The 25,639-nt window shown below is 35.5% G+C and overlaps 1 protein-coding gene across 3 annotated transcripts in view; it reads right to left on the reverse strand.

The window, feature by feature from the left end:
- The window catches only part of FBN2 (fibrillin 2), a 234,378-nt gene that overhangs the window by 113,508 nt on the left and 95,231 nt on the right, over positions 1 to 25,639 (reverse strand). For all 3 annotated transcript variants that reach the window (XM_036410158.1, XM_036410160.2, XM_036410159.2), the window contains exon 8: positions 6,342 to 6,467. In XM_036410158.1, coding sequence (XP_036266051.1) covers positions 6,342 to 6,467 — 126 coding nt within the window. The remainder of the gene's footprint in view (positions 1 to 6,341; positions 6,468 to 25,639) is intronic.

Below are 25,639 nucleotides of genomic sequence, written 5' to 3' on the forward strand. Positions count from 1 at the left end.
AAGCCTAGTTTCTCCCCTCCAGTATGAATGTAACAGGGAACTTCCTGATAAAGCAGGGGCTCCAAAGAGCTGTATCCCTAGAGTAAGGTTAACTTAGAGAAGGGCAGCTAAGAGACTTGCCTGACTCTGCCTCAGTCGTGGGTGGAGGAAAAGAAAGACCTTTAAAAGAATCTGTAACAATAAGCTCCTCCTCACACAGACAGCTTTGATGTCTCAATTTATATTAGGTCTGAAACCTTCAAAGGAGCAATCTAATATAAAGATGTCCTCAGGTAGAAATAGTTCAAGCAACAGACAAAAACTAATACCACTGAGGATTTAATATTGACACCGGTCTTAAAGAATTCTGACAAATAAAATTCCAAGAAAAAGAGGTAGCTAACAGGAAAATAATAAATAAACAAAGAATATACAAGGAAACAAAGCTCAATAAAAAACTGCTAGCTGACTGAACAAACAGCAAATTTCAGATACTGAAATGGTCAGACTAATTCTGATAATTATTAATTAATGATAATTTATCTAATGTTAGTTAATAACTACATTATAGTTAACATGTCTATGGCTATTAAAATATATTAAAAAAAATGTGAACAGGGAGAAAGAGCCCATAAACAAGGAAAGAACAGACTTAAAAGGATTCAGTAAAACTTCTATAAGTGAAAATGATTGTAACTAAAGTAAAATGTTCACTGAATATATTAAAGTTTTGCACATAGATGAAGTGTAATGTTTGGAAAGTAAATCATAACTTTTTTTCATCAATTCCACAATTATTCTCTTCTAATAACATCATTGAGGCAAGGAAATTACCATCAATCTTTTGAGTCAAAAACGTAACAGGATGAGATACAGATCAGTAATGTCTCATTGTTAAGGTCTCCCCAAAAATAGATTTCAAAGGCAAAAGAGTGGGTAGGAGTTGGCTTTGCATATCTGAAATTGCCTATCTCTGATAAAGTTCTGTATTGGAAATGTGTCATATAGGAGAATATCTGAAATAAAAAAGGGACCTCCCACAGAACTAAGAGTCATCTAAGCAGACCCTTAAAATAGGGAATTATTAGGAGCTAAGGCAGATGAAGCATATTTATTGCCACTTAGGACAAAATCCTTCTAATGCTTGGTATATGTTTAACTATAGGACTGATATGTCACTGGAATGAAAACAAGTCTATTCCTCCAATAATAGCCTATCGCCCTCACTACACTCCCGGAGCAAGGTTTACATGAAGTCTTATTTAAAGCCACACTGAAAAAGAGGAAGCAATCCATCTCTTCTGATTAAAATATAAATCTATCTTGAAGCAAAATAATGGTACCATTATCAGAGTTTGTTTCATGGTTTGACATTCAGTCTAAACTTGATTTAAGAGAACTAAAGGTTAATTATACATTGTGATGAAAACTTGGTAAAAGTTGGGGTTGTACCTTGAAATAAATATGTCTCCTGTTGAGTGAGCTTTGCTTGTTAAAAATGAAGGGTTCAGCCAGAAAACACAGATGAGGTTAGCTCAAGCCAGAATACTAATAGTGATAGTAGGTGTTCGGTAAATAGCAACCATTGTCTCAGGTTTTATACCCTGACCCTGGTGGCTGCCCCCACCTCTTTGATGGTCTAGTGCCAACATGGGTTTCCCCTGATTGATCTTGCAGATTCCAACTATTCCTAAAATACATTCATGTTGCTTTTATGTTTCCGTTACACAAGACTAACTGGAGCTAGGAACAATGGTTCTTCTTTAAAATAATGAACTGTTCCTTCCTCACTGTCTAAGTTTCTCTTTCTGGGACATTCTTTCTTAATTAAAATACTATCCCTGTTTCACCAGTCACCTGTTATATGATTCTGAAGTTAAAACTAAAACACTCTTCAGTATTTTGTTTCATCCCCATCTCCCCTTTCCCTTTAGTTAAATATTTACTTTTTGGTTATCTTTCAAGTGTTGCTAGAAATGTGTACATGCATATGTAATCAATACCCATCATTCACATAAAATGTTGCATAATAACAGCATGTCCTGACATCCTTCTCCATCACTGTATCAAGATCTTCCTCATTTCTTTATAATAGTTTTCCCCGCATTGATTTTTGTCTATGTCACTTGCTGTTGACTGGCACTTAGGAGTCCTCCTGCTGAGAGTCTCTGCTGGAGCTCTGTGTGCACTACAGCAGCAGTGACATTAACAGAATCTGCTCCATGCTGCTTGTCAATTCATTATTTACTCGTCGCTGGCTGCCAGTCACTCTTCTGCCTGTATTACAATCTGAAGCTTAGGTATTAAAAATATCATGGATTTGACAATGACACTGACTTCCAAAATGACATAAGGGCCATCAAGTTGTACTACTAGAAATGCTTCTAAAAATATTGTTAGGTACGTTTCAACTCTTTAGAAATGACATGTTAGTACTCTGTTAAAAATAGAAGGCTCTTTCCTGGTATTTAAAAAATTTGATGAAACACACCAGATAAATTTAAATTAGGAATTTGAATTTTATAGTTAGCATGAAATTACATGGGAAAGCCATCCTCTTTAACTGGCATAATTAAAACTAGAGGCCTGGTGCATGAAACTTGCGTATGGGTAGGGCCCCTAGGCCTGGCCAGTGATCAGGGTGACCAGGGGCCCCCGCTGGCACCTGCCTTGGCTGGCCTGGCTCCCTGCATTGAGTGTCCGCTGATTTTCATATTAGGCTGCTATTATATAGGATGCCAGGCTAAACTCTCCTGCCATATGAAAATATTTTCCTACACATAAAAGAAAAAGGTAGTTACTGAGATCAGGTGGCTGAGTTGGTTGGATGGTCATCCCTTGCACAAAAGGTTTGGGCTTGATTCCCAGTCAGGGCACATACCTAGGTTGTGGCTTAGATAATAGGTCAGGATATGTATGGTAGGCAGCTGACCAATGTTTCTCTCTCTCTCCCCCTTCCTCTCTCTCTAAAAATTAATAAAAAACTTATCCTCTACTAAGGATTAAAAAGAAAAGAAGAAGGCAGTTTGTTGATACTTTACCATGTGGGATAAGCTTAGGATATATTTGCTAACTAAAATAAGGAAGGGAAGCAGTCAGCATGTGCCACTCAGAATAAAGCTGCAGATAACATGCAGTTTCACACTAAAAAAAAGTTTTGAGTTCATCCAACTTATTATGATTAGCATATATTTGGTTACAAAATAAACAGCATGGGAATACCTATGGCCTATAAAATTCAATCATAAATAAATTCAATCTAAGAAAATATACCCAGATTTTTAAAAATCAAAGTCAAAGATTTCTTACACATTAGAATGTTAGATTTATTTTTTCTCATATATAGAAAACATGTACTTATTCCAAATGTAACATAGTTATTTAAAAAAAATTTTTAAGTTGCTTACTTAATTTTAACATTGATTTCATAATTTTAGAGAGTCATTCTCCCCTCCTGAGGGGTTTTCCTCTGTTCCTGGCTTAGAATGTTGATACTGAAATGAACAAGGACTTATGCTTTGCACAGGACTCACTGTGCCTCACTCTTAGGAGCTCACACAGGCTGAGATCATCTTGGACCACTACTCAGCACCACCACATCATGTCCAACAGGGTGACAATGAAAAGCAGTTATTAACCAGCATAAAATTCTTTCATTTGATCTGATCTCATTATTCATTTGTTGGCTGGGCTATTCATTCAGAAAAGACTTATTGAGTCCAAACTTGTATGCAAGGTACTACTATATAGACATAAGGCAGAAGGCAGGGTACTACTACATAGACATGAAGCTGCACAAGACAGGACCTAATGAAATTCACAGTCTGGCCAATGAGTAAAGCACAAGTTCCTATGACAATATGTTAAGTCCAGAAATGAAGGAAATTAAAAATATTATTGGGAGGGGCTGATGAATTTTATCCAAGAGAATGTAGATTAGGTAGCAATGGCTATAAAGAAATGAGGTATCTGATTTGGGACTTGAAGGATCAGTTGAATTTTTTTTTTTTTTAAGAATTAAAAAAATATTAAAAAGCACTTTCACTAAATCATTAATAAAATGTGAGGATTTTCACATTTTCATAAACTAGGTAGGTCAGGCATCCTATTCATTGAAGGGCCAGAATTTCAGTTAGTTTTAATGGGCACAGAGAGGGACATGAAGATGCTTCAGGTAGAGGGAATATTGTGGGGAAAGACCTTAACTGTGCTCATGTTCACAATGAGAGAAATGTTTTGGGTGAGGATGAGCTCTGAATACATTCTGGGTCAGGTTCTAAAGGGCTTTGAATGTCCAAGAAAAGACTTAGGACTTTTATATAGATAGGCAAGAAATAAATAGAGTTTATCATGATTTAATGGTAAACCAAATAACTGAAATTAAAGAAAGACAACATCAGTAAATCATTAGAAATCTTGATTTTGACTATCTGAATATGATGAAGAATATGCCTCCTTTTCAATGCAAATAATAAAAAACCCCACAAAAAACAAGTGTCGTTTGACTAAAGAAGGATTTAGCAGTTTAAGAAACCAAGTCTAAAGAAATAACTTAGAAATATATAAAACAGTAATGTCTGTTACAGCAAATTCTGCCCTCTAACTAGTTTGTCTTTCTTCTTAACCCTCCCCAACTCCATTCCAATTCATTCTCAAAGGCCTTCCCACATTGCCTACCAAATAAAATGTTACATACACCTTATTTGATATTTCCAGAACTTCACAGTAAAATCCTCACTTATTTCTCCAGCCACATTTCTTCTAGCCATATTCTAAAACAACTTTCCTGAAGCCAAAATATATGACATACAGCCATTGATGTTCAATAATGACTCGCTCGCTCGTAGACATTTCTCCTGCAGGGATGAGTCCATTAACTGTTTCAAGCAGATGACTGTGTGTGTGTGTGTGTGTGTGTGTGTGTGTGTGTGTGTATGTGCGCACGCATTATTTTCCTGTACTAATTTAAGAAAATTAAGCCACTGTTGGTTTTCTACTAATTTTCAATTCTCACAGCTGTTAAATTATGTTAAAAGAGCCTTGGCCTATGTGGCTCAGTTGATTGGAGCATTATCCCATACATTGAGAAGATTGCCGGTTTAATCCCCAGTTAACACACTTAGGTTGTGGATTCAAACCTTTTTTAAAGCAGGATCTACATATCTCATATTTATTGTTGCATGGCAAGAACAACCATAGTGTCTGGCATATTAATACATTTTAGCAAATGAATTCAGGCCTCAGCCCTTTTGTTGGGGCTGACTCTGTATTTCCATTTCAGCAACCCAGTTCACTTGGGCACATCATCAGGATCTACAGAGTACAGAGGCCTGGCAGTCAGTTGCTGACGTATCCTCCTGGTGAGTATAGGAGACTGTCACTGCTCAGACGACCATCCTATAGTACAGTGTTTTTCAACCTTTTTTGGGCAAAGGCACACTTGTTTCATGAAAAAAATCACGAGGCACACCACCATTAGAAAATGTTAAAAAATTTAACTCTGTGCCTATATTGACTATATATAAAGTAATTCTCTTGAATAGGAATCAAATAAACACAAAGAAAGTATTTTATAATTACTTTATTATGAAATATTAAGTAAACAAAATAGTGAAAAATTATAAAATTCTTGTCTTGTCTGCACCTACGGCACACCAGGCAACATCTCGCGGCACACCAGTGTGCCGCGGAACAGCGGTTGAAAAACGCTGCTATAGTAAACCAAGCAACTCCGTTTTTGGGTGCTGGTTTAATTTTCCTAATTCCTGTATCTCATGAAACTTTAATGCCCCTGAAGTCTAAGACTTGTTCAATTGGTTGACCTACACATGATTAAGAAGCACTGTTCCGTTTCTCTAAACAAAGAAGAACATAAAATATTATTTAGCTTCAATTTGAATATGCTTCAAGAACAAAATTAAAGGTGTCCATTACTTTTCCATAATAAATATTTTCACTAGAATAAGCAAGGCCTAAGTAAACAAGTCATTGACTATATTCATGATTCATAGCAACGAAAGATCATTTAATTACTACATTCTGTCTCCAAAGCAGAATTTTAAAAATCTTTCTCATGCTTTTGTGTCGCTAATGCTGGGCAAAAGCAATGTCTTAAGGAAGTTTTTCTTCATTTCCAAAATGACTCTGACAACATAAAACAAACCCAGATGGCTCCTGAAACTGAAGTCTTTGCAAAGAGCACCTGGTCCATCAGTCTCTCAATAGTGGTACCATTTATTTTAAACAACTCTTTCAGCCATTTTCCCAATGGTTTTATAATCGTTGCCATCTTCATACCTGCTTGGGCTGTTTTGTCATTATAAAGAAGCAGTGTATTGTGCTTTCAAAAACACAAGGCTTACCAATGCATCGAGAGCCATCAGTTGAGGTTACGTATCCACGTGGACAAATGCAAAAATAGCTTCCCACGGTGTTGGAGCATTCGCCAGTTTCACATATCCCAGGAATGACGCTGCACTCATCGATGTCTAATCAAGGGAAGAAGAAGAAGACGGTGAGAAAGGCCTTCATTAAATAGCTTTTAGAAGGGATTTAAAAAAAAAAAAGAGTATGAGTGCAATCATGGTTGATTAGGTCAGATCATATAACCCTAAAGATACTCTTGTTTCAGGCCCTAAAGAATTTCTCACACATATCTATGGGAACTGAGATGAAAGTAAACTCCCATGGCAGTAAAAAGAAGCCAACTAAAGCAAAACTCTATATCCTTTTTTGTCTCTTTCCAAATGCAATTTAAATTGGAAATAAGTAAGAATGTCAACGTTTTAGTTTCCATTCTCCACCAGTTAGGAATTATCCTACTACAGCCTTTATAAAAACACATACAGAGATCATATTTTAAAATATGGAGTAGCTACATTTTAAATTTTTATAGCTAATTTTCACACTAATCTTTTGAACCAATGCAAGGTGGCAAATGCTTTCTTTTTTTCTTTCTTTCTTTCTCTTCCCCCCCTCGCCCCCCCCCCATTTGGCTTTAGGAAATGTTTTTGTACTTACATCTGAATATGGGTATATTTGACATTCTGGGAATTAACTCCAAATCTAAAATAATATAGAAACACCACAAAGGGCAAACTTGGGAGGTGTCCAGTTTTCCTATTGTACCTCCCTGCTAATTCATTCAGTTTACTCAATGCTGGAACTAGTCTATTCCCTTTCACATTAATGAAAGGTCTGCTTTCTTTTAAACTTTTACTAAGGCAGGAAACCTGGCCATTTATATAAGCTTTAATGTACTTTTCTTCTAGTTCAATAAGCATCGAGAGGTGGAAAGTCAAAGCTACAATTTGGTACACTGGGCGCTAATTGTTAATACATTGAAAAGGAAGTGAATCTTTGTGAGGAAAATCCAGCTATGCCTGCTGGGAGTTGGCTGTCCTTTCTAAGGAACAGAACTAGCAAAGACCAGTGAATACAGAGACCAATACTAAAAGACACAAACAGATAATTACTGAAATATGAATTTGAGCATTTAATTTTTTAGTTACATTTTTTTAGAAATGTATTAATAAAAACACAGGAAAACAATATTGTTATAAAAACAAGAAAAATGATTATAAAAATAGTTGGCAATATCTTCCTTTTTTTCAATATATATTTTTATTGATTTCAGAGAGAAAAGGAGAGGAGGAGAGGGATAAAAGAAATCCATGATGAGAGAGAAGCATTGATAGGCTGCCTTCTGCACACCGCCTACTGAGGAGACAGCCTGCGGCCTGGGCATGTGCCCTGACCAGGCACAGAACCCGGACCTCCTAGCTGATACATCAACACTCAACCACTGAGCCACATCAGCCATGTCAGCAATGCCTTTCTTGAATTCCTCTATTAGTCTATTCATTTATCCTTTACTTTCCCATTCTATCACTCTTGCTTACCAACTGCATCATGAAATTAACTATACGTTCGTGCGTCTTCCTGGAATGTGTATATAAAAAAAATGACCAGATTCAGACATTCTCTGAAATAGTATCTTTATTTGAGGCTTAATATCCAACCACTGAAAGCACAATTGTACAAATCAAAATCTACCAATTCCCCGAGAGATCAGAATTTTAACAGGAACTGACTACATGAGGAGCATAGATGTAATTTGGTGTGTTACCATCAGACTTAATCCAACAAAATGAAACCATGTGTACAAAATTAAGACCTGTTGCATCTTATGTTGCTGTCTTAGCTCAGTGCATCCTAAAAAAACTGAACTGGATTCAGAAGAGAAAGGACACTAGAACAGTTGTACTTGGTTAACCCAATAAAGTAATCAATCACTTCTGGACAAGGAAGACAAAAAAAAGAGAAGAGCACAAAGTACAGCAGCAAGAAGTGCAAAAGTGAAAAGCCAGAAAACTTCCCTCTGATCCTCTTACATCTAAAGTTATATCAACAGTCAAGGCACTTATGCGGGCTCCAGATTAATCTGAATTCTTAAAAATTAAGAACTTTAAGTCTTTCATTTAAGCATTAACTCTCATTTCTTGGCATTTTCTTTCATAATAAAGAACTTCTTTGTGCTCTACTTCCAAATATCCTTTCTGACAACAAAAGAGTACACAACTGAAAGATGTTTAACATTTTCTTTTGTAAGGAAAAAAATATTTGGAACATAGGAGCTCACATGGAATGATATTAAATTTGTGGGTTTTGTGTTAAATATTTTATTGTTCAAAAACTCCATGTTTCACAATTCTCCTTAGAATTGAGTAGGAATTTTTAAAAGGTTACAGTCAAAATAATTACATATAAAAGGCTCTCAGCAAAGTATTTAAGAATTCTATATGAAGAAAAAGAATGTTTTTCATTTATTTTTGAGCTAGACTCCCTCCAAAAAATTTTAAATTAAAACATTTGGTGCTTTTTTTTTTTAAACTGCATTTCAATGTAGCTATGCCCAATATTTATTCATCCACTTAAACTTAAATTCAGTATTAACATTTATGTTAAGAAGGATGTATGTATTTAACTCTTGTGTACTTCTTCAAGAGCATATGTCATAATCAGGTTTGGAAGTGTTATCTTGTCAAATATAAAGTATATATTGCCTAGCTATATACAAATGTGCCTATGTCTATTTGTGGGGAAGCCATTTTGTTTAATGGGACTTAATTTCATTCATGCTTGCATAACTAATGTGCTTCCATTTACCTTCCATTAAACTTTTTAAAAAAGTTTATCAGTTTGGAGGCTTTGGTCTGCAAATATTAGAAAAACTGATCCAAACTGACATAAACCAGCCCTCCCTGTGCTTCAACGTCATCCTGAGGGTGCCTTCCTCGACAGAAGCAGCATGGCCACAGCAGTTGTAAGGTAGAACTTTAGACCTTGGACTGGGACATCAAGCAAAGAGAGGGTGTCTCTTCCTGTGATTCTTTCCTAAGAGCAAGAATACTTTTTCCAAAGAAAACCAAGCAAATCTTCCCTTTTGTTTTAATGTCTTCAATGAGTCACATGCCTATTTTTAAAGAACTCCTCTAGTCAAAAGAGTGTGCTGATTGGAATAGAGTCCTGAACCAAGCAGTAATGCAGTTAGCTTTAGACTAGTAATAGAGAATGTGACACAGAGGGAAGAACGTATTTTGATATTAAGTTCATTGAGTTTGGGACATTTTGAACTTGAGATGTTTGAGAGAAACAGGCATAAATTACAATTGCGCCACTAAAAATTTGAACTGAGTAAAGATGTGAGGCAGAAACATAGGCACATTTGTATATAGCTAGGCAATATATACTTTATATTTGACAAGATAACACTTCCAAACCTGACTATGACATATGCTCTTGAAGAAGTACACAAGAGTTAAATACATACATCCATTTGTGATTTATCACCAACTCCATGAGTTGCATTTTGAAGTTGTAACAATATATGGGATCTCAAAGATGACACATAAATGAAAAGAGTTGAACTTAAGGAGGACACTCTGAGAACTACCACTATCTAAGTGAAACTCAAAAAAATAGTAAGGCCAGTATAGGAGTCTGGGAAGGAAAGTTTGGGAGGTAAGAGGGAGAGTATGATGAATGGAGGCTAAGAAAAAAACAGTGTCAAAACAGGAGGGGTTTTTTAAGTATGCCATGGAAAGGTAAAGAGAGAGAAGGACTGGAAAGTGTTTGATAATTTGAAGAGGCTGAACACTTTTTTTTTTTTTTTTTTAAAGAAAACGAGATCTAAGCAAAACCATCTGACAGGTTACTGACTGCCAAACCACATAACCTCATATTTGTCAACCAACATTTACAACGTTTACTGTAAATCTTACTCAAAAGTAGAATATAATGAGTAATTTGGTAAGTAGTGCTAAGTGTGATCTCAGATATCACTGAATTCTAAGAACAGTACCCTAGAGATTGTCAGTTCCAATATGTACATGTCATACATAAAAGCAATCCATGGAACAATTGTGTTACAGAGAATTAGAACATCAACAAGAAATTTTGTTTTTCTTAAATGTGTTCTTAGAATATTTTCTTTCCCTGTATGCCAAAAAACTTTATGTATTTGGCCATTCTATATATATATATATTTTTTTTTGTACAAAAAGTATATTCTGTTTAATATTCAACTTCTATTAATTCATATACTGTTTAAAATTAGGAATATTCATGACCAAAGTTTAAACAAATAATTGCTAACTATTTCAAGCTTTTTAAAGGACACAGACATTATTGAAATAAAATAAGTTGCAATGGAAAATTAATGTTTTCTTTTCCCGTTTCAGATTTTGAAAGCAAGGTATAAACAGAATTTTACTATATATTTTGTTGGAAAGTGGGAATTTTTGAGCATGCTTCTACAGAGGCCGTAGTCTATGCCCCAGATAGAGTTGTCAGTGTGACACCAGCCCAGGCCTTGAGATAGGGTCTCATGGTCCCTTCCCAGCACGTAGGCCTTCTTTCATAGAACACTGTCAGCTTTCTGAAGAACAGGATGACCCTGTGAATAACATGGTCCTCAATGGCATAACTCTGATGTTGCTTGGGAAAAACTGTTTTTTCTTGGGTTACTTGTTCTGCAAAAACAGGATGTAGTTAATGGGCTTAAAAGTGGTCCTACACAAAGGGTTGATGCTGCTCTTTGAACTCCTGCATGGAGAAAGGCAGAGCAGTTGCTGATTGAATGGCTGGCCGGCTAATAAAGGCTCGCTAAATTTTAATTTGGTCTGGGTTCCAGTAGTCATTCACTCACTTTCGCTCCACAACATATTTATAAACAACTTTACTTAAATATAATAATTGGGTGGTAATGCAATTCACTTTTATTTAAAGTATAAAATTCAATGGTTTTTAACATATTCATAGGATTGTGCAACCATCATTACAACCTAATTTGAGAACATTTTTATCCTCCCAAAAGTAGTTCTATCTTATTGTATAATAGTCACACTTCCTGCCTTCCTTTAAGCCCTAGGCAACAACTAATCTATAACTAATAGATCATAAGTAACACTAACTAATCTGTCTCTATAGATTTACCTGTTCTAAACATTTAATATAAATGGATTCATAAAATATCTGACCTCTCATGACTGGTTTCTTTCACTGAGCATAATGTTTTCAAGGTTCATCAATGTTGTGGCATATATCAGTACTTCATACCTTCAGATTGTTGAATAATATTCCACTGTGTGGACATATCACATTTATCCATTCATCACTTGATGGTATTTGAGTTGTTTCCATTTTGGGGCTATCTATAATAATAAGAGTGTAATATGCTAATTAGACTGGACGACCTTCTGGACGACTATGCTATGATACCCACTGGTGCCAGGCCAGTCAAGGCAGATGCAATGCGATTGGTTGGGGGCCTAGCCATCGCCCCATGATCGCCCCGCAGAAAGAGGCTTAGGCCACTGACAGGCAGGGCAATTAATTGGGGGGCTCCACCCTCTGGGAAACTGGGTCTAAAGAATTTCCAGTAACCACCAGAGGTTCGCTCCGATGACAGTGACTGGTCTGGCACTCACACCTACAGCCAGTGCCTGCCTCACTTGCATCTGCTACTGGTGCCAGAGCTGCCACTCACACCTGCTGCCGGAGCCCAGCACCGGTCCTGATCGCTTGGCACCATCAGTGAATGTGAGTAGTGGCTGCCACCCCTAAGGACTTCTCCACCTCCCCCTGCTCCTGAGGGGCAATGGGGACAGCAGCCGCAGCTTGCACCCACTGATGGCGCAGGCCCTGTTCACATCTGTTGGCACCAGCCCCAATCTCTCTGCACTGCCAGTCAGTGAGTGCAAGGCTGGCACCATCAGTGTATGGGAGTGGCAGTGGTGGGAGCAAGGCTGCCAACAGACAGAGGACTAGGGCCCGGAGTGGGAAGGGCCGGGCACAGAGGATGGGCTGAGACCCATCCTTGTTCCCACAGCTGCCTCATAGCCCACAGTTCCTTTCAAGGTGCACAAATTCATGCACTGGGACCCTAGTATATTACATTACTTGGTTTTCAGATGCTGAACCAACCTTGCATTCCTGGAATAAACCTTAACCAGTAATGATGTATAAACCTTTTTGAAGGTGACTAGATTTCATATGCTGATATTTTCTTGAGGACATTTACATCTATTATATATTCATAAGAGAATTTAATCTGTAGTTTTCTGGTATTTTCTTTCTTGTTTTAGAATCAAAGTGATACTCTTCTCAAAGAATGAATTGAAAGGCACTCCCATGTTCTCTATTTTGGGGAAGAGTTTATGGCAGATTGGTATTATTTTTTGAATGCTTGGTAGAATTTACCATTGAAGACATCTGGGCCTAAAATTTTCTTTTTTTGTGGTAAATTTTCAAATTATTAACTCATCTCTTTAGATTTTATATCATGTTTAAAATGCATTGTTACAACCTACTCAGATTTCCATTTCTTACAGTGTCAGTTTTGTTAGTTTGTATTTTTTTTTTAGGAATTTGTCTTTTTTGTCTTATGTATATAATTTATTGGCATAACATTATTCATAGTATTCTTTATAATCATTTTTATAGGTCAGTAGAAATGACCCTTCTTTAATTTATGATTAATAATTTGAACTTTCTTCTTTTTTCTTATTCAGTGTCACTAAAGGATTGTTGGTTTTGTCCATCTTTTCAAATGACCAACGGTTGGTTTTGTGAAAATTCTCTAATGTTTTCTAAACTAAATTTCACTTATTTCCATTATAGAATTTATTATTGTCCTCCTCCTGCTTGCTATGATTTTTATTTATTTATTTATTTCTTAAAAGTGGAAGATTAGGTTACTGACTTGGGATCCTTTTTTTAAATATAGTTGTTCACAACTATAGATTTCCCTCTGAGACATGCATTACATAAATATCACAAGTTTTTTTTATGCTTTGTGTTTGTTTTCATTCATCTCAAATTATTTTCTACTTTTTCTGTGATTCTTCTTTATACAATTGATTATTTAGGAGTCTGTTGTTTAATGTCCACATATTTATGACTTTCCAATTTTTTCTCCTGTTATTAATTTCATTTAATTCCATTGTGGTTGGATCAGAGCACATCCTTTGTATGATTTCATTCCTTTTAAATGTATTGAGCCTTGTTTTATGGCCTAGCATACCGTATATATGATCTCTATTGGAGCATGTTCTGTGTGCATCTGAGAATATATATTCTGCTACTGTTGAGTGGACTATTCTACATGTCTGTAAGATCAAATCAGTTTATAGTGTTCATTTCCTAACAGTCTTCTGCCTAGTTGTCATATTATTTTTTACCCATTAATAAAAGTGTACTATTGACTTCTCCACTATTATTGATAAATTGTCTCTCCCTTCAATTCTATCAGTCTTACTTTATATATTAGGGGATCTGTTGTTAGAGCATATATATTTATTTAAACACTATAACTCTGATGGACTCATCAACACAGGCAGAAAGTTCACTGCACAAAGAACTTTAATGCAAACTGTGTCCAAACACTGAATAATTTAAGTTACTCTAACCCAGGGGTGACTCCTAAGGAACCTGGCTTAAAAATAATAGCACCTTTTTTGGCAGTTAGATATTATGTGCACACTCAAGGCTGTATCCTCTCCAAAAGAAATCAGATTGAACTGCCTGTCCCCTGGACAAGGCAATATGCTAGGAACAAAATCTCACTTTACCTAGAGTGATGCCTCTGCTCTACCAGCGGGTACTATGAGAAGTTAGACAACTCCTGGTATTCTCAGTCTACTTCTTTTTGAGTTGAAGCTCTGCTCTGTGAATATGCTTCAGTTGGGGCATTTGGATAGTCACTATTCTTGGCCAGTGCGCTTGGTGTAGAGCTTCCTCCTAAGGAGGGAGCTGAGTGGGGAAAGGAAAGCAGTCCTCTCAGTTGCTCCCTCCAGGATTATATCTCTCTAGGGGTGGGGAGAGCGGATGAGAAACACTGGGAGCCTGGCTCCCTTGAGGGTACCAGCTCTGGAGTGGTACCTGGGGAAAGAGGTAGCCCCATTTCCCTGGCTGTACCCACATGGAGTAGAGCCCCAAGGTAGAGCTTCTGGAATACAATTGGAAAATAGGAATGCCATTTTTAGGAATCTGTCCTTGCTTTGTAGCAATGACCAGTAACTGAATCATTAAGTAGAAAAAGAGAGTAAGAATTTTACTTTTGGCAAAGATATCTGTCAATGTTGAAAAAGAAGGATAGGGCTAGGTTAATAAAGAGGTCAGGGACAGTAAATATAATGGCATGGTCTAAGTTAATAAGGGTGAGACCAGAAGAGGAAAATAAATGAAAGAAATAATCTGAAAGTAAGAGTAAGAATAAGAAAAAAGAGACTAGAAAGTTTTCAATACTGAGCTAATGTTAACAAAATTAATGAAATAAAAAAATATATTTTGGAGGAGAGTGAATGGTTTCATCATTAACATTTGGTGCTAATTATATCTAGAAAACAGCTGAAAATCCAAAATGGATCTTTTTTAAAACAAAAAAAACACCAAAAAAACAAAAAGCCACCAACACGTTTTTATTGATTTCAGAGGGGAATTGAGAGGGAGAGATAGAAACATCTATGATGAGAGAGAATCATATATAGGCTGCCCCCTGCACACCCTATACTGGGGATTGAGCCTGAATCTATGAATAAAGTTAGTTGAAACCATTGTAAATAAAATCATTAAGATAGAGAATAAATAAAATTAGTAAGATAGAGAATAAAAAGTGAAGAGAAGATAAAATGTTAAAGATAGTTACTGAAGTGATGTATTTATTTGAGAAGCAAATTAAGAAAAAGAAAAACAAGCACTGGCCAGTTTTTCTCTGTGGTTAGAGCATCACTCTGCAGATGGAAGGATCTTGAGTTTGATTCCCAGTCAAGGGAAGTACCTGGGTTGCTGTTTGATTCCCAGCTCTGGTCAGGGCACAAGTGGGAGGCAACCAATCAATGGTGTCTCTCTCACACTGATGTTTTTTTGTGTTGTTTTTTTTTTCTCTCTCTCTCTCTCCATCTCCCTCCTCTCTCCCTTCCACTCCATTTAAAAGTCAACCTGGATAGAATTGGAGAACATTATTAGAAACTAAGTAAAGGTTAAGGTATCTGAGTCACAGAGCATGTTGAAAGAAAGGAGGCTGGAGAGGTAAGCAGAGGACAACATGCAAGAACTTCATCCTGAGAACAGAGGACTCAAACAAGGGAGTTACATGACTAAATTTGTGTTCTGGAAAGATCACGATGGCTGCAACATGGAAAAGCAAATGGAGTGAAATAAGCAGGAGATAGACCTCAAAGAAAGCCATCTCAAAGATATAGAAGAGAGTCAGTGGTGATGAAGGAAGAAAAGTGGATCAACTCAAAATATAATTAGGAAGTATAATAGAATCTATCCAAATGTCTTGGGATAAAATGGTTGTGTCAGGAAAGAGAAGTATTGAGAGTGGTACCCAGATTTCTGTCTTGAGCAAGAGAATGGATGGATAGTTGGGTCAATCACTCAGATGGATGACATGAGAAATGCTGGTAAAACACATGTATAATGGGCTTAATGGAGCTGAAGTCTGAGCATGAGTGTGAGGTAACTGAGAGGCACTGAAAGCACACGTGCCTGAGAGGTAGCTGCATAGGAAAAATTTGTGCCCTCTTTTGGGAAGCCAACTGCCTATAATTTTTTTTTTCATAGGAATGGGAAAAGTCCACCCATCCTGATGAAATTAGTTTTACTTGACTGGTGAAGATATTCCCTAGATTACTATGGGTTCAAGAATAAGTCAGAAGAAAGAAAGTAGAGAATGACTGTAAATAATTCTCAAGTTGGATGTGAAGAGAAAGGAAAAAAGAGGGCTATAGCCCAAAGGGAAAATGAAAAGAGAAGGATATCATTTTTAGAAAGACAGATACCACCAGGGGCCATGCAGAGGACAGAAGCCTACTATCTGTCATGTAATGTCAGTATCTTTGTGTTATTTCAGGGTTTTACCATAGAAAGATTTTATATTCCTTCTTGATACCTCTTTCCTCTTGTTACTGATCTAGGGAAGTACATTTAAAACATTCTCTGTTAATATTAATAGGGACTTTTTAATTTAGAGTTTTTGGTCTATGTAGGCAAAATAATAGCATTAAAAGGGTTACTATGGTAGCAATGAAATGAATGGTTCCCTTTTGGCTTGAAATCAATACTGCATCTTTCTAAATACTAATTTGGATTAAATAACTCAGGCATGAATTAAAGGCAACAAGAGGCAATTCCATCACAGTGCATTTTAACATTACAGCAACAGTTGGAGAGCTATTACTATTTCAAAATGCATTAAAGTTACTGATAACATAGTCAAACATTATGAGCTTAAATTTTTGGTCCGAATTCCAAAATGGTATTGCTTGGGAAGTGTAGCTATTTGTCAGCAGTGATGTTTCCTTTCCTTTTCTCTCTCTCTCTCTCTCTCTCTCTCTCTCTCTCTCTCTCTCTCTCTCTCTCTCTCTCTCTCTCTCTCTCTCTTTTTAATTTACTCTGGGTGGAAACGTTTTGTTAGTCCAAGATAAAAGACCAAATTATTTGTAATTTTTTAAATATTGAAGGCTTAAGATGATGAAGCTGAGTTTTTGTAGGAAAATACTTTTAACAATTGAATGGTAAGCTGTTAAAATTATGTCCTCCAGACTCTTTCTTCTAATCCTCCCTGCCTTCTACAATTACCTAAAAATATTTAAATATAGGGAAAGTAAATCAAAAGGCTCCCTTACTGTTGAGTAAAACCTGCACTTTCAACAACACAAATGTCAGGAAATTCCAAAGTTAAACTCACTATAACATTTGGATTTGGCAAAGATGCAAGAATTTAATATTTTCTGTTTCCATTTTTTCTTGTTAAACATCAGTACATTAAGATGTAATCATAAAACCGCCAGGATTTTAAAAATATTTTTGCACAGTGCAGTAATAACCTCGATTGAAGAAATCTTGACCTTTTATAGATACTCTAATGATATAGCAAGTCACTTATTTTATATCTTCTAACTAAATGACATCCAGTGGAAAAGGAATCTATCCTATATTCCATTATAAAAGTATCTCATAAGTATTCATTATTCTCTGTGCTTTTCATACTTATTACCAATAAAAGAAAATAACAAAAATGGTATGTTCAGTTACTAAGACATACTATGAGCAATTCTTAGAAAGGAAGTTAATCTCTGAATTAGTACCAATGTGTTTTCCTGGGCTTGTTTGATTGATTTCTTATTCATCTGACAGGTTACATTGATATACAGTCAGTTTAGATTCAACAAGTAACTGTACATACTCTGAATTACACAGACATATATGCGTATTATACACAAAATGGGTACAAGAGCAGATGTGTGAAGACAGAGAGATCACTCCTAAGGCTCAGCTTCAGTTGAACTTTGATTTGTTCAACGGAGTGATGCATTCACTGAGCCAAGTGGCAAATTTAAAAAGGCTAATCTGGGAGGCTCAGCAAGACCTTGGCTGGACCTCACTCAGGCCACACTCACTAGCTGCTGGAGCACAGACACATTCACAGCCTCTTGAATGATTACTTTATGGTGCAAGACAGAACGGTTGCTTATCCATAGGAAGTTATCTGGACAACTCATCTCCTTTCTTTGAGGTCCTCACTGGGCAGATGAAAAACGTATTTATTCACTGCCCCTTCCCACACTCTAGTTCATAGGTAACAGTTTCCAAAAATGATCTTCACTACTGTTAGTTCTCTTTAACCTCTTCAAGGATTCTCTTTTTACACTGCCTATAGGTAAGATATGAACCAGTGAAGGCAGGACAATCTTCCCCTTTCTCTTCACCTCCTTTTCTCCCTCATCTCATTCTTATTGCTCAAAAGTTATGCAAATGATAAAGACAGTAGTTACATATTGTATAGTAATATTCCTAAAAAAATAACACAGTGAAATTTTAATTACTTTCTTAAATAGGAATATATTCTAGAATGCATTTTATTCATGAGATCTACATAGTTTCTTAATTCCAGATAGATATATTAATATTTAATTACCTGGCTACTATAAATCCTATATACACTAGTATCCAAGTTTATATAAAATTGCAACATTACACTTAGTGAAAAGAAAACATCAAAAATAGCAATCTTCCATCTTGAAGCTATAAGGAAAATAAGCAAACAGGAAATACTTTCAAATATAAAAACAAATTTCAAATAAATGCCAGAATGTCTTACTTCCTGTTTTTCTTTACTAGTTAATTATAAAAAATATTTTTCTATCATAATAAATTAAGAGAACATATTCCATGTGGGAGAAAAAATTATGATAATCTAATTTGTCAATAGCTGTGTTGTATGAGTTTATTCAGTTGAATTGATTTTCTAAGTCTACAACTAAATATTCACAACATGATTTTACTAAAGAATTGAACGAGAATTTTTTAGTAAACTTCAAATGTTTTCTATTACAAAGAATGTTCAAAGGCTTCAAATCCGTTATGCTTAGAACCAAGAAAGCAAGAAAGCAAGCTCTGATATTTTTTTCAAAATATCATTACAAGCACTTTTGTATATGCCTTCATGTTAAAACAGAAGTTTTAGAAAAAGTTCGCTAATATTTTTGTTTCTTTAAAAAAAAATAGAATACAATACTAACTGCGTTAACACTCACATCCCTTCTTTTTGAGTGATGCACTGATTCATATCTCATATAACTTACAGGTAGATATAAAAGTAGGACAACCTAAAATTATGTTAACAATGTTGAGAGCACTTTCCTCTAATTTTAGGAATGGCCATGTTTCCAACTGCACTCTAGGTAACAGTAGATTAGAAAAGGAGCAATATTATTAAGGAGGGTAGCAAGACAGAAAGTTATAGTTGGGGGTAAGTAAGACAGACCTACAAATAAAGATAATAAAGCTAAATTTACCATGATCTTTGCGGGGCATTATTTTTCCTTTGGAGTTCTTTGGCAAACATAATGGCAACTCTGAGTTCCAGCTGAAGAACATTCATTTTTGGAAGTCAAATAGCTTTCTGAAGATGATAATAAATCTTACAATATAATTTTTCAAACTCCAGTCATCAAAGAGCTACATCTCTGTACCTATTGCCATATCCTTGAATCATCTATAGTATTACTTTAAAAAAATATATATATATATATATATATATATTATTGATTTTTTACAGAGAGGAAGAGAGAGGAGTAGAGCGCTAGAAACATCGATGAGAGAGAATCATCGATTAGCCGCCTCCTGCACACCTCCCACCGGGGACGTGCCCACAACCAATGTACATGCCCTTGACCAGAATCGAACCCAGAACCCTTCAGTCTGCAGGCCGACACTCTATCCACAAAGCCAAACCGGTTTCGGCTATAGTATTACTTTTTTCTTAATATACTTCTATATATAGAGAGAGATTCTGATTTTTAATATTTAATATGAGAGAATTTTCAGGGCAGTGAAAATACTCTGTAATACTATAATAATGGATACATGACATTTTAAATTTGTCCAAATCCATGAAATGTACAACAGAACTCCTGGGAAAATGATGGAGTTTGGGTGATTTTGATGTTTGATATGGTTAATCAACTGTAACAACTGTACCTCTCTGGTGGGGATGTTGATAATGAAATATGCAGTGCATGTGTGGAGGCAGGGAGTATATGGAAAATCTCAGTACCTTCATCTCAGTTTTACTAGGATCCTAAAACTGCTCTAAAAATTAAGTCTATAAAAAAAGGTAATATGATTTTTGTTCTAATCACCAATGTTTCCTGGAATAACATCCATAAACACGTATGATGTATTACTTGTGTGTGTTTTTTTTTCTTAAAACATTTTATTAAAATTATTATAACTATTAAAATAAAAAAAATTGTTTATCCATGATCCACCTAAAGTCATCTATCTTGAAAGTCATCTATCTAAGAAAATAGCTTTAGAATTAGATAGACTATTTGACATAAGGCAAGAACAGTGGTAATAAAAAATGGACTAGGAATCTGAAAACCACTGCCTGTTTTTGTAAGTAAAGTTTTATTAGGATACAACCATACTCATTCATTTACCTATTTATTTTCTATGGCTGTTTTTATATATGTGCTAGGATTCCAGAATTGCATATCTTCAAAAAAGAGTGACTTCCACATCCTAAAATGTGATATTATCTGGCATTTTACAGAAAAAGTTTGTCGACCCCAATCTAGAAAGGTTCTGCACTCACAAGTGCCTCACAAGCATCTTGAGAAGTGTGCTTTAATTTAAAGTAACAACACTGGAAATCAGAGCATTGGGGTAAAATTTATATGACAATGCAAGTTCAGGATGTCATTTGGGAAACTAACCTCAAAAAGAAGACCTATATCAGAGAACTGGAAAATGAAAGTCAACAAACAAGTTTTAAATTAAACTAGAATTTTAAAGGATATATTAATTTTCTGATACTTTCTTTTGCCAGGTTTAAAAGAAAATTAAAGTATGTCATTGGTATTTTAATGGGCATTGCATTGAATCTATAAATTGCTTTGGGTAGTATGGACATTTTAATGATGTTGATTCTACTAATCTATGAACATGGCATATTCTTCCATTTGTTTATGTCTTCCTATAGCTCTTTCTTCAGTGTCTTGTAATTTTTGGAGCATAGGTGCTTTACTTCCTTGGTTAAATTTACTCCTAGATATCTTAATTTGTTTGTTGCAATGGGATTGTTTTCTTTTTGTTTGTTTCTCTTTCTGTGAATTTATTATTGGTATATAAAAAGCCATAGATTTCTGGGTGTTGATTTTGTATCCTGCTATATTGCCAAATTCATTTATTAGTTACAGTAGTTTTTTGAAGTCTTTAGGGTTTTCTATGTACAATATCATGTCATCTGCAAATAATGACAATTTTACTTCTTTTCCAATTTACATAGTACTAGAAGTGTTAGCCATAGCAATCAAAATTTTTATTCAAGAAGAAATGAAAAGCTTTTCATTTCTTCTTGTTTGATTGCTATGGCTAACATTTCTAGTACTATGTCGAACAGGAGTGGTGAAAGTGAGCATCCCTGTCTTGTTCCTGTTTTTAGGGAAATAGTTTAGTTTTTGCCCATTGAGTATCATGTTGCTGTAGGTTTGTCATATAAGGCTTTTATTATGTTGAGGTATGATCCCTCTATTCCCACTTTGCTGAGAGTTTTTATCAGGAAAGGGTGCTGGATTTTGTTAAATGCCTTTTCTGTGACAGCATATTTCAAAGACCTAGAACAAACTTCAAAAATTCATCTGGAATAAAAAAATGAGCCTGAATAGCTGCAGCAATCTTGAGAAAGAAGAACAAAGTAGGAGGGTTCTCAATACTAGATGTCAAGCTGTATTACAAAGCCACTGTTCTCAAAACTGCTGCTATTGGCACAAGAACAGACATATAGGCCAATGAAACAGAACAGAATACCCAGAGATCGACCCAAGCCATTATGCTCTATTGATATTTGACAAAGGAGGCAAGAGCATACAATGGGGTCAAGAGAGTCTCTTCAATAAATGGTATTGGGAAAATTGGGCAGATACATGCAAAAAAAAAAAAAAGAAAGAAACTAGACCACCACCTCACACCATACACAAAAATAAACTCAAAATGGATAAAGAAAACTCAATGTAAGAAAGGAAACCATAAAAACCCTAGAAGAAGCTATTGGCAGCAAAATAGTAGACATTTGTCGTAGCAATATCTTTATCGAAGAAGCTCCTAGGGCAATGGAAACTAAAGTGAAAATAAACAAGTGGGACTACATCAACATAAAAAACTCTACACAGTGAAAGAAACCATCAACAAAACAACAAGAAAGCCCACTGCATGGGAGAATATATTTGCCCATGATATATTCAATAAGGGTTTAATCCCCAAATTCATAGGGAACTCATACAACTAACAAAAAGAAGATAAACAATTCAGTCAAAAAATGGGCAAAGGACTTAAGTAGACATTTTTTGAAAGAAGATATACAGAAGGCCAAGAGACACATGAAAACATGCTCAAAGTCACTAATCATCTGAGAGATGCAAATCAAAACAACAAATTTCACACCTGTCTGAATGGCTACCATCAACAAACGATAAGTGCTGGTGAGAATGTGGAGAAAAAGGAACTGTCTTGCACTGGTGGTGGGAATGTAAACTGTGGGAAAACAGTATGGCGTTTCCTCAAAAAATTAAAAACAGAACTCCATTTGACCCAGTAATCCTACTTCTAGGAATATGTCTTAAGAAAACAGAAACACCAATCACAAAGGATATATGTTCCCTTATGTGCATAGCAGCACAATTTATCACAGCTAAGATTTGGAAACAGCCTAAATGCCCATCAGTGTATAAAAAAACCGGTGGTACATCTTCACAATGAAATACTACACTGCTGTAAAAAAGAAGGAATTTTTACCATTTGCAACAGCATGGATGGAACTGGAGAGCATTATGCCAAGTGAAATAAGCCAGTCAGAGAAAGATCAATATCACATGATCTCTTTCATTTGTGGAATATAATGAACAACATATACTGATGAACAAAAGTAGAACCAGAGTCGTAGAAGCATCGAACAGACTGTCCAACCTATGAGGGAAGGCGGAGGTGAGGGGTAAGAGATCAACCAAAGGACTTGTATGCGTGCATATGAGCATAACCAGTAGACACAGATGGAGGGACTGAGGGCATGTGCTGGAGGGTGGGGGCGGCCAGGGAGATGTGAGAGGTAAATGGGGGAAAAGGAGACTTATGTAATACTTTAAACAATCCAGAATTTAAATTATATAAAAATAATATAATAATAATGCAGGGGAGAAAAGACCTATTGAACAATGCCTATCCAGAGTAGACAAGCCTAAAGTAAGATTTTAAAAAGCAAACAAAAAGAAAATTAACATAAAAATACGGATTTTGCTGGATAAGACGTATTCTTAATGCAGATTGGAACAAAATGAAAAGTTGCTTATTTTTATGTGTTAGAACTATTACGGTATTCTATGACAAATGGGGAAAGGAAACTTTTATTTATATCGATAGTCACATAGTCCTAGAAGCATTTCCAAGAATTTGGAAGATGAAACCTATGGCTGAAGAATATGTTTATGCTACACATTAGCATCAGCTAAAGGCAGTTAAATTAAGCCGCACTAAATTTAATATGATTGCATAGAGCTGTTGGTAAATATTGCCTAAACTGTCTCTGTCATTCACTAGAACTTAGCCACATTCCCAACTCAGCCATGAGTTTGCCCTAAATGTGCTGCTGCTGGACTGGGACAAAAATATACCCCAGATAGTTTTCACAGCTAAACTGAAAAAGACATGTCAGCATGTGAAATATGAAACTACAGACCATTAGGAAAACTAAAGCTTACATTTTTTTTTAAAAAAAAAAACCACAGTAACCAATCTAATATCCATATGATGACATTAAAAGAAACATACTCATACCATAACTAAGTTTATTTATTTGTTCATTTATCTTTAATTTTGTGTCCTTGAAATAAAAGCTACTTAAAATAGTTGTATTCTGAAAGTAAGGAAAACAATAGGTACTTGGAGAAACAATTTACCTCCCTTTGACCAAGAGCAGGTTCTATGGTTAAAATGTTCAAAATCATTCACCGTATCCCTTAAAATAAGATGAATTGTACTAAAATCTAGCAAAGGCAAAGTATAGATGAGAAACATTGCAAAATATAGATGAGAAACATTGCACAATGAAATATGAAAGGATTGCATTAAGAAAAAAGATACCTAGGTCAGGACAAAGAGAGAAAGATAATTCAAGCATTTCACAGCTTTGATTATTTATATCTGTACTAAATGGAAGCATCTAAAATAAATTAGCAGCCTGTAACAATTTTCACCAGACCTTCATATATTTTTCAATGCCTGGGTATTGAATGAAGTATATACAACGTCAGTAAGTGACAACACTTGCAAGAAATGCAGCCATGGGTCAAGGTATTATATTTCAAGTTCTGTTACATTTTTACTTGACTATAGCAGGATATTTCTTTAGAGTACACTAATTTCCTCCAGGCATTGAGCCATGGTAATTTGTGAAATGGCTGCTCTCTCTCTCTCTCTCTCTCTCTCTCTCTCTCTCTCTCTCTCTCTCTCTCTCTCTCTCTCTCAGCTAAAGATATATTTCAGGAATATTATAAAACTAGAATTTTCTTTTGTTTATTTTTGTATGCATTATTACTTTTCCATTTCTACTATGAAACAAAAAGTTATTTAGAAAGTGAAGTGAAGAAATAAGGAGGTATGTTTCAGTTTATATCTTTTTTTCCCTAATGGCAAAGCTCAAAAGCGTTCATCTGATCCTTTCATTCCAGGGTAGGATAGATTTTTCTATCAATAATCCACACCTAATTTTATGTTTCTAAGAAAGGTGTTTTGGAGGCTCTCAATTTTTCCAGTGATCTTCAATAGAAACTGAACTGCAAAAATAGTGGAAATTACTTTACCAGGCCTTTTTTTTCCCTTCATATTTTAAAAGGGATTTAAATATACAATGGCACAGGGAAAACAACATTGGTCCCTACCATTTGGGAAAATTTCTCAGGATCCACTAAAATGCAATTTCCTGACCATTGTGTTATGCTAAATAAATCAAGTCCTCGGGGTCTCAAATGTCCATTTCTGTAATTTGGGTGGAACTGGATTTGGGGGAGTAAAAGCAGACTGAGACCAGTCAGGAATTAATGGATCACCTAAAACCGTTCTATGTTTCCTCATCTTGAGATGGATTTGGGTCTATTTCATTGTTTGTGAATACCATCATCAGAGTAAGTAAATATATATTCTAATAGGTCAATTTTGCTATGTTTTCAGGACTAAAGAAGTTTATTTATAGGAAACTACTATTTGAAATGTTATATTAGAACTCTTTTACAATTAATTTTTATAAGTACCGCGCGCTAACCGACTGCGCCACTGGAGCCCCTTTTACAATTAATTTTTAAAGATCTCAACTCACAGGGTTTATTGAATCTTTTACAATTAATTTGCCTGTGCTATCTGTGCCTTCTTTAACAAATACATAAAGTGCCAAATGCTTTCTTTATTTTATATAATACTATAAAAACCTATGCAGAAAATACCATTATTATCTCCATAGTAAAGATGAAGGCATTAATTTGCTAGAGATCACACAGTTCCCACAAGGTTCAGCTGGAGCACAGACGCTGACGTTTGC

Source organism: Pipistrellus kuhlii, unplaced genomic scaffold (genome assembly GCF_014108245.1).
Source record: "Pipistrellus kuhlii isolate mPipKuh1 unplaced genomic scaffold, mPipKuh1.p scaffold_m20_p_4, whole genome shotgun sequence".
Classification (NCBI taxonomy): Eukaryota; Metazoa; Chordata; class Mammalia; order Chiroptera; family Vespertilionidae; genus Pipistrellus; species Pipistrellus kuhlii.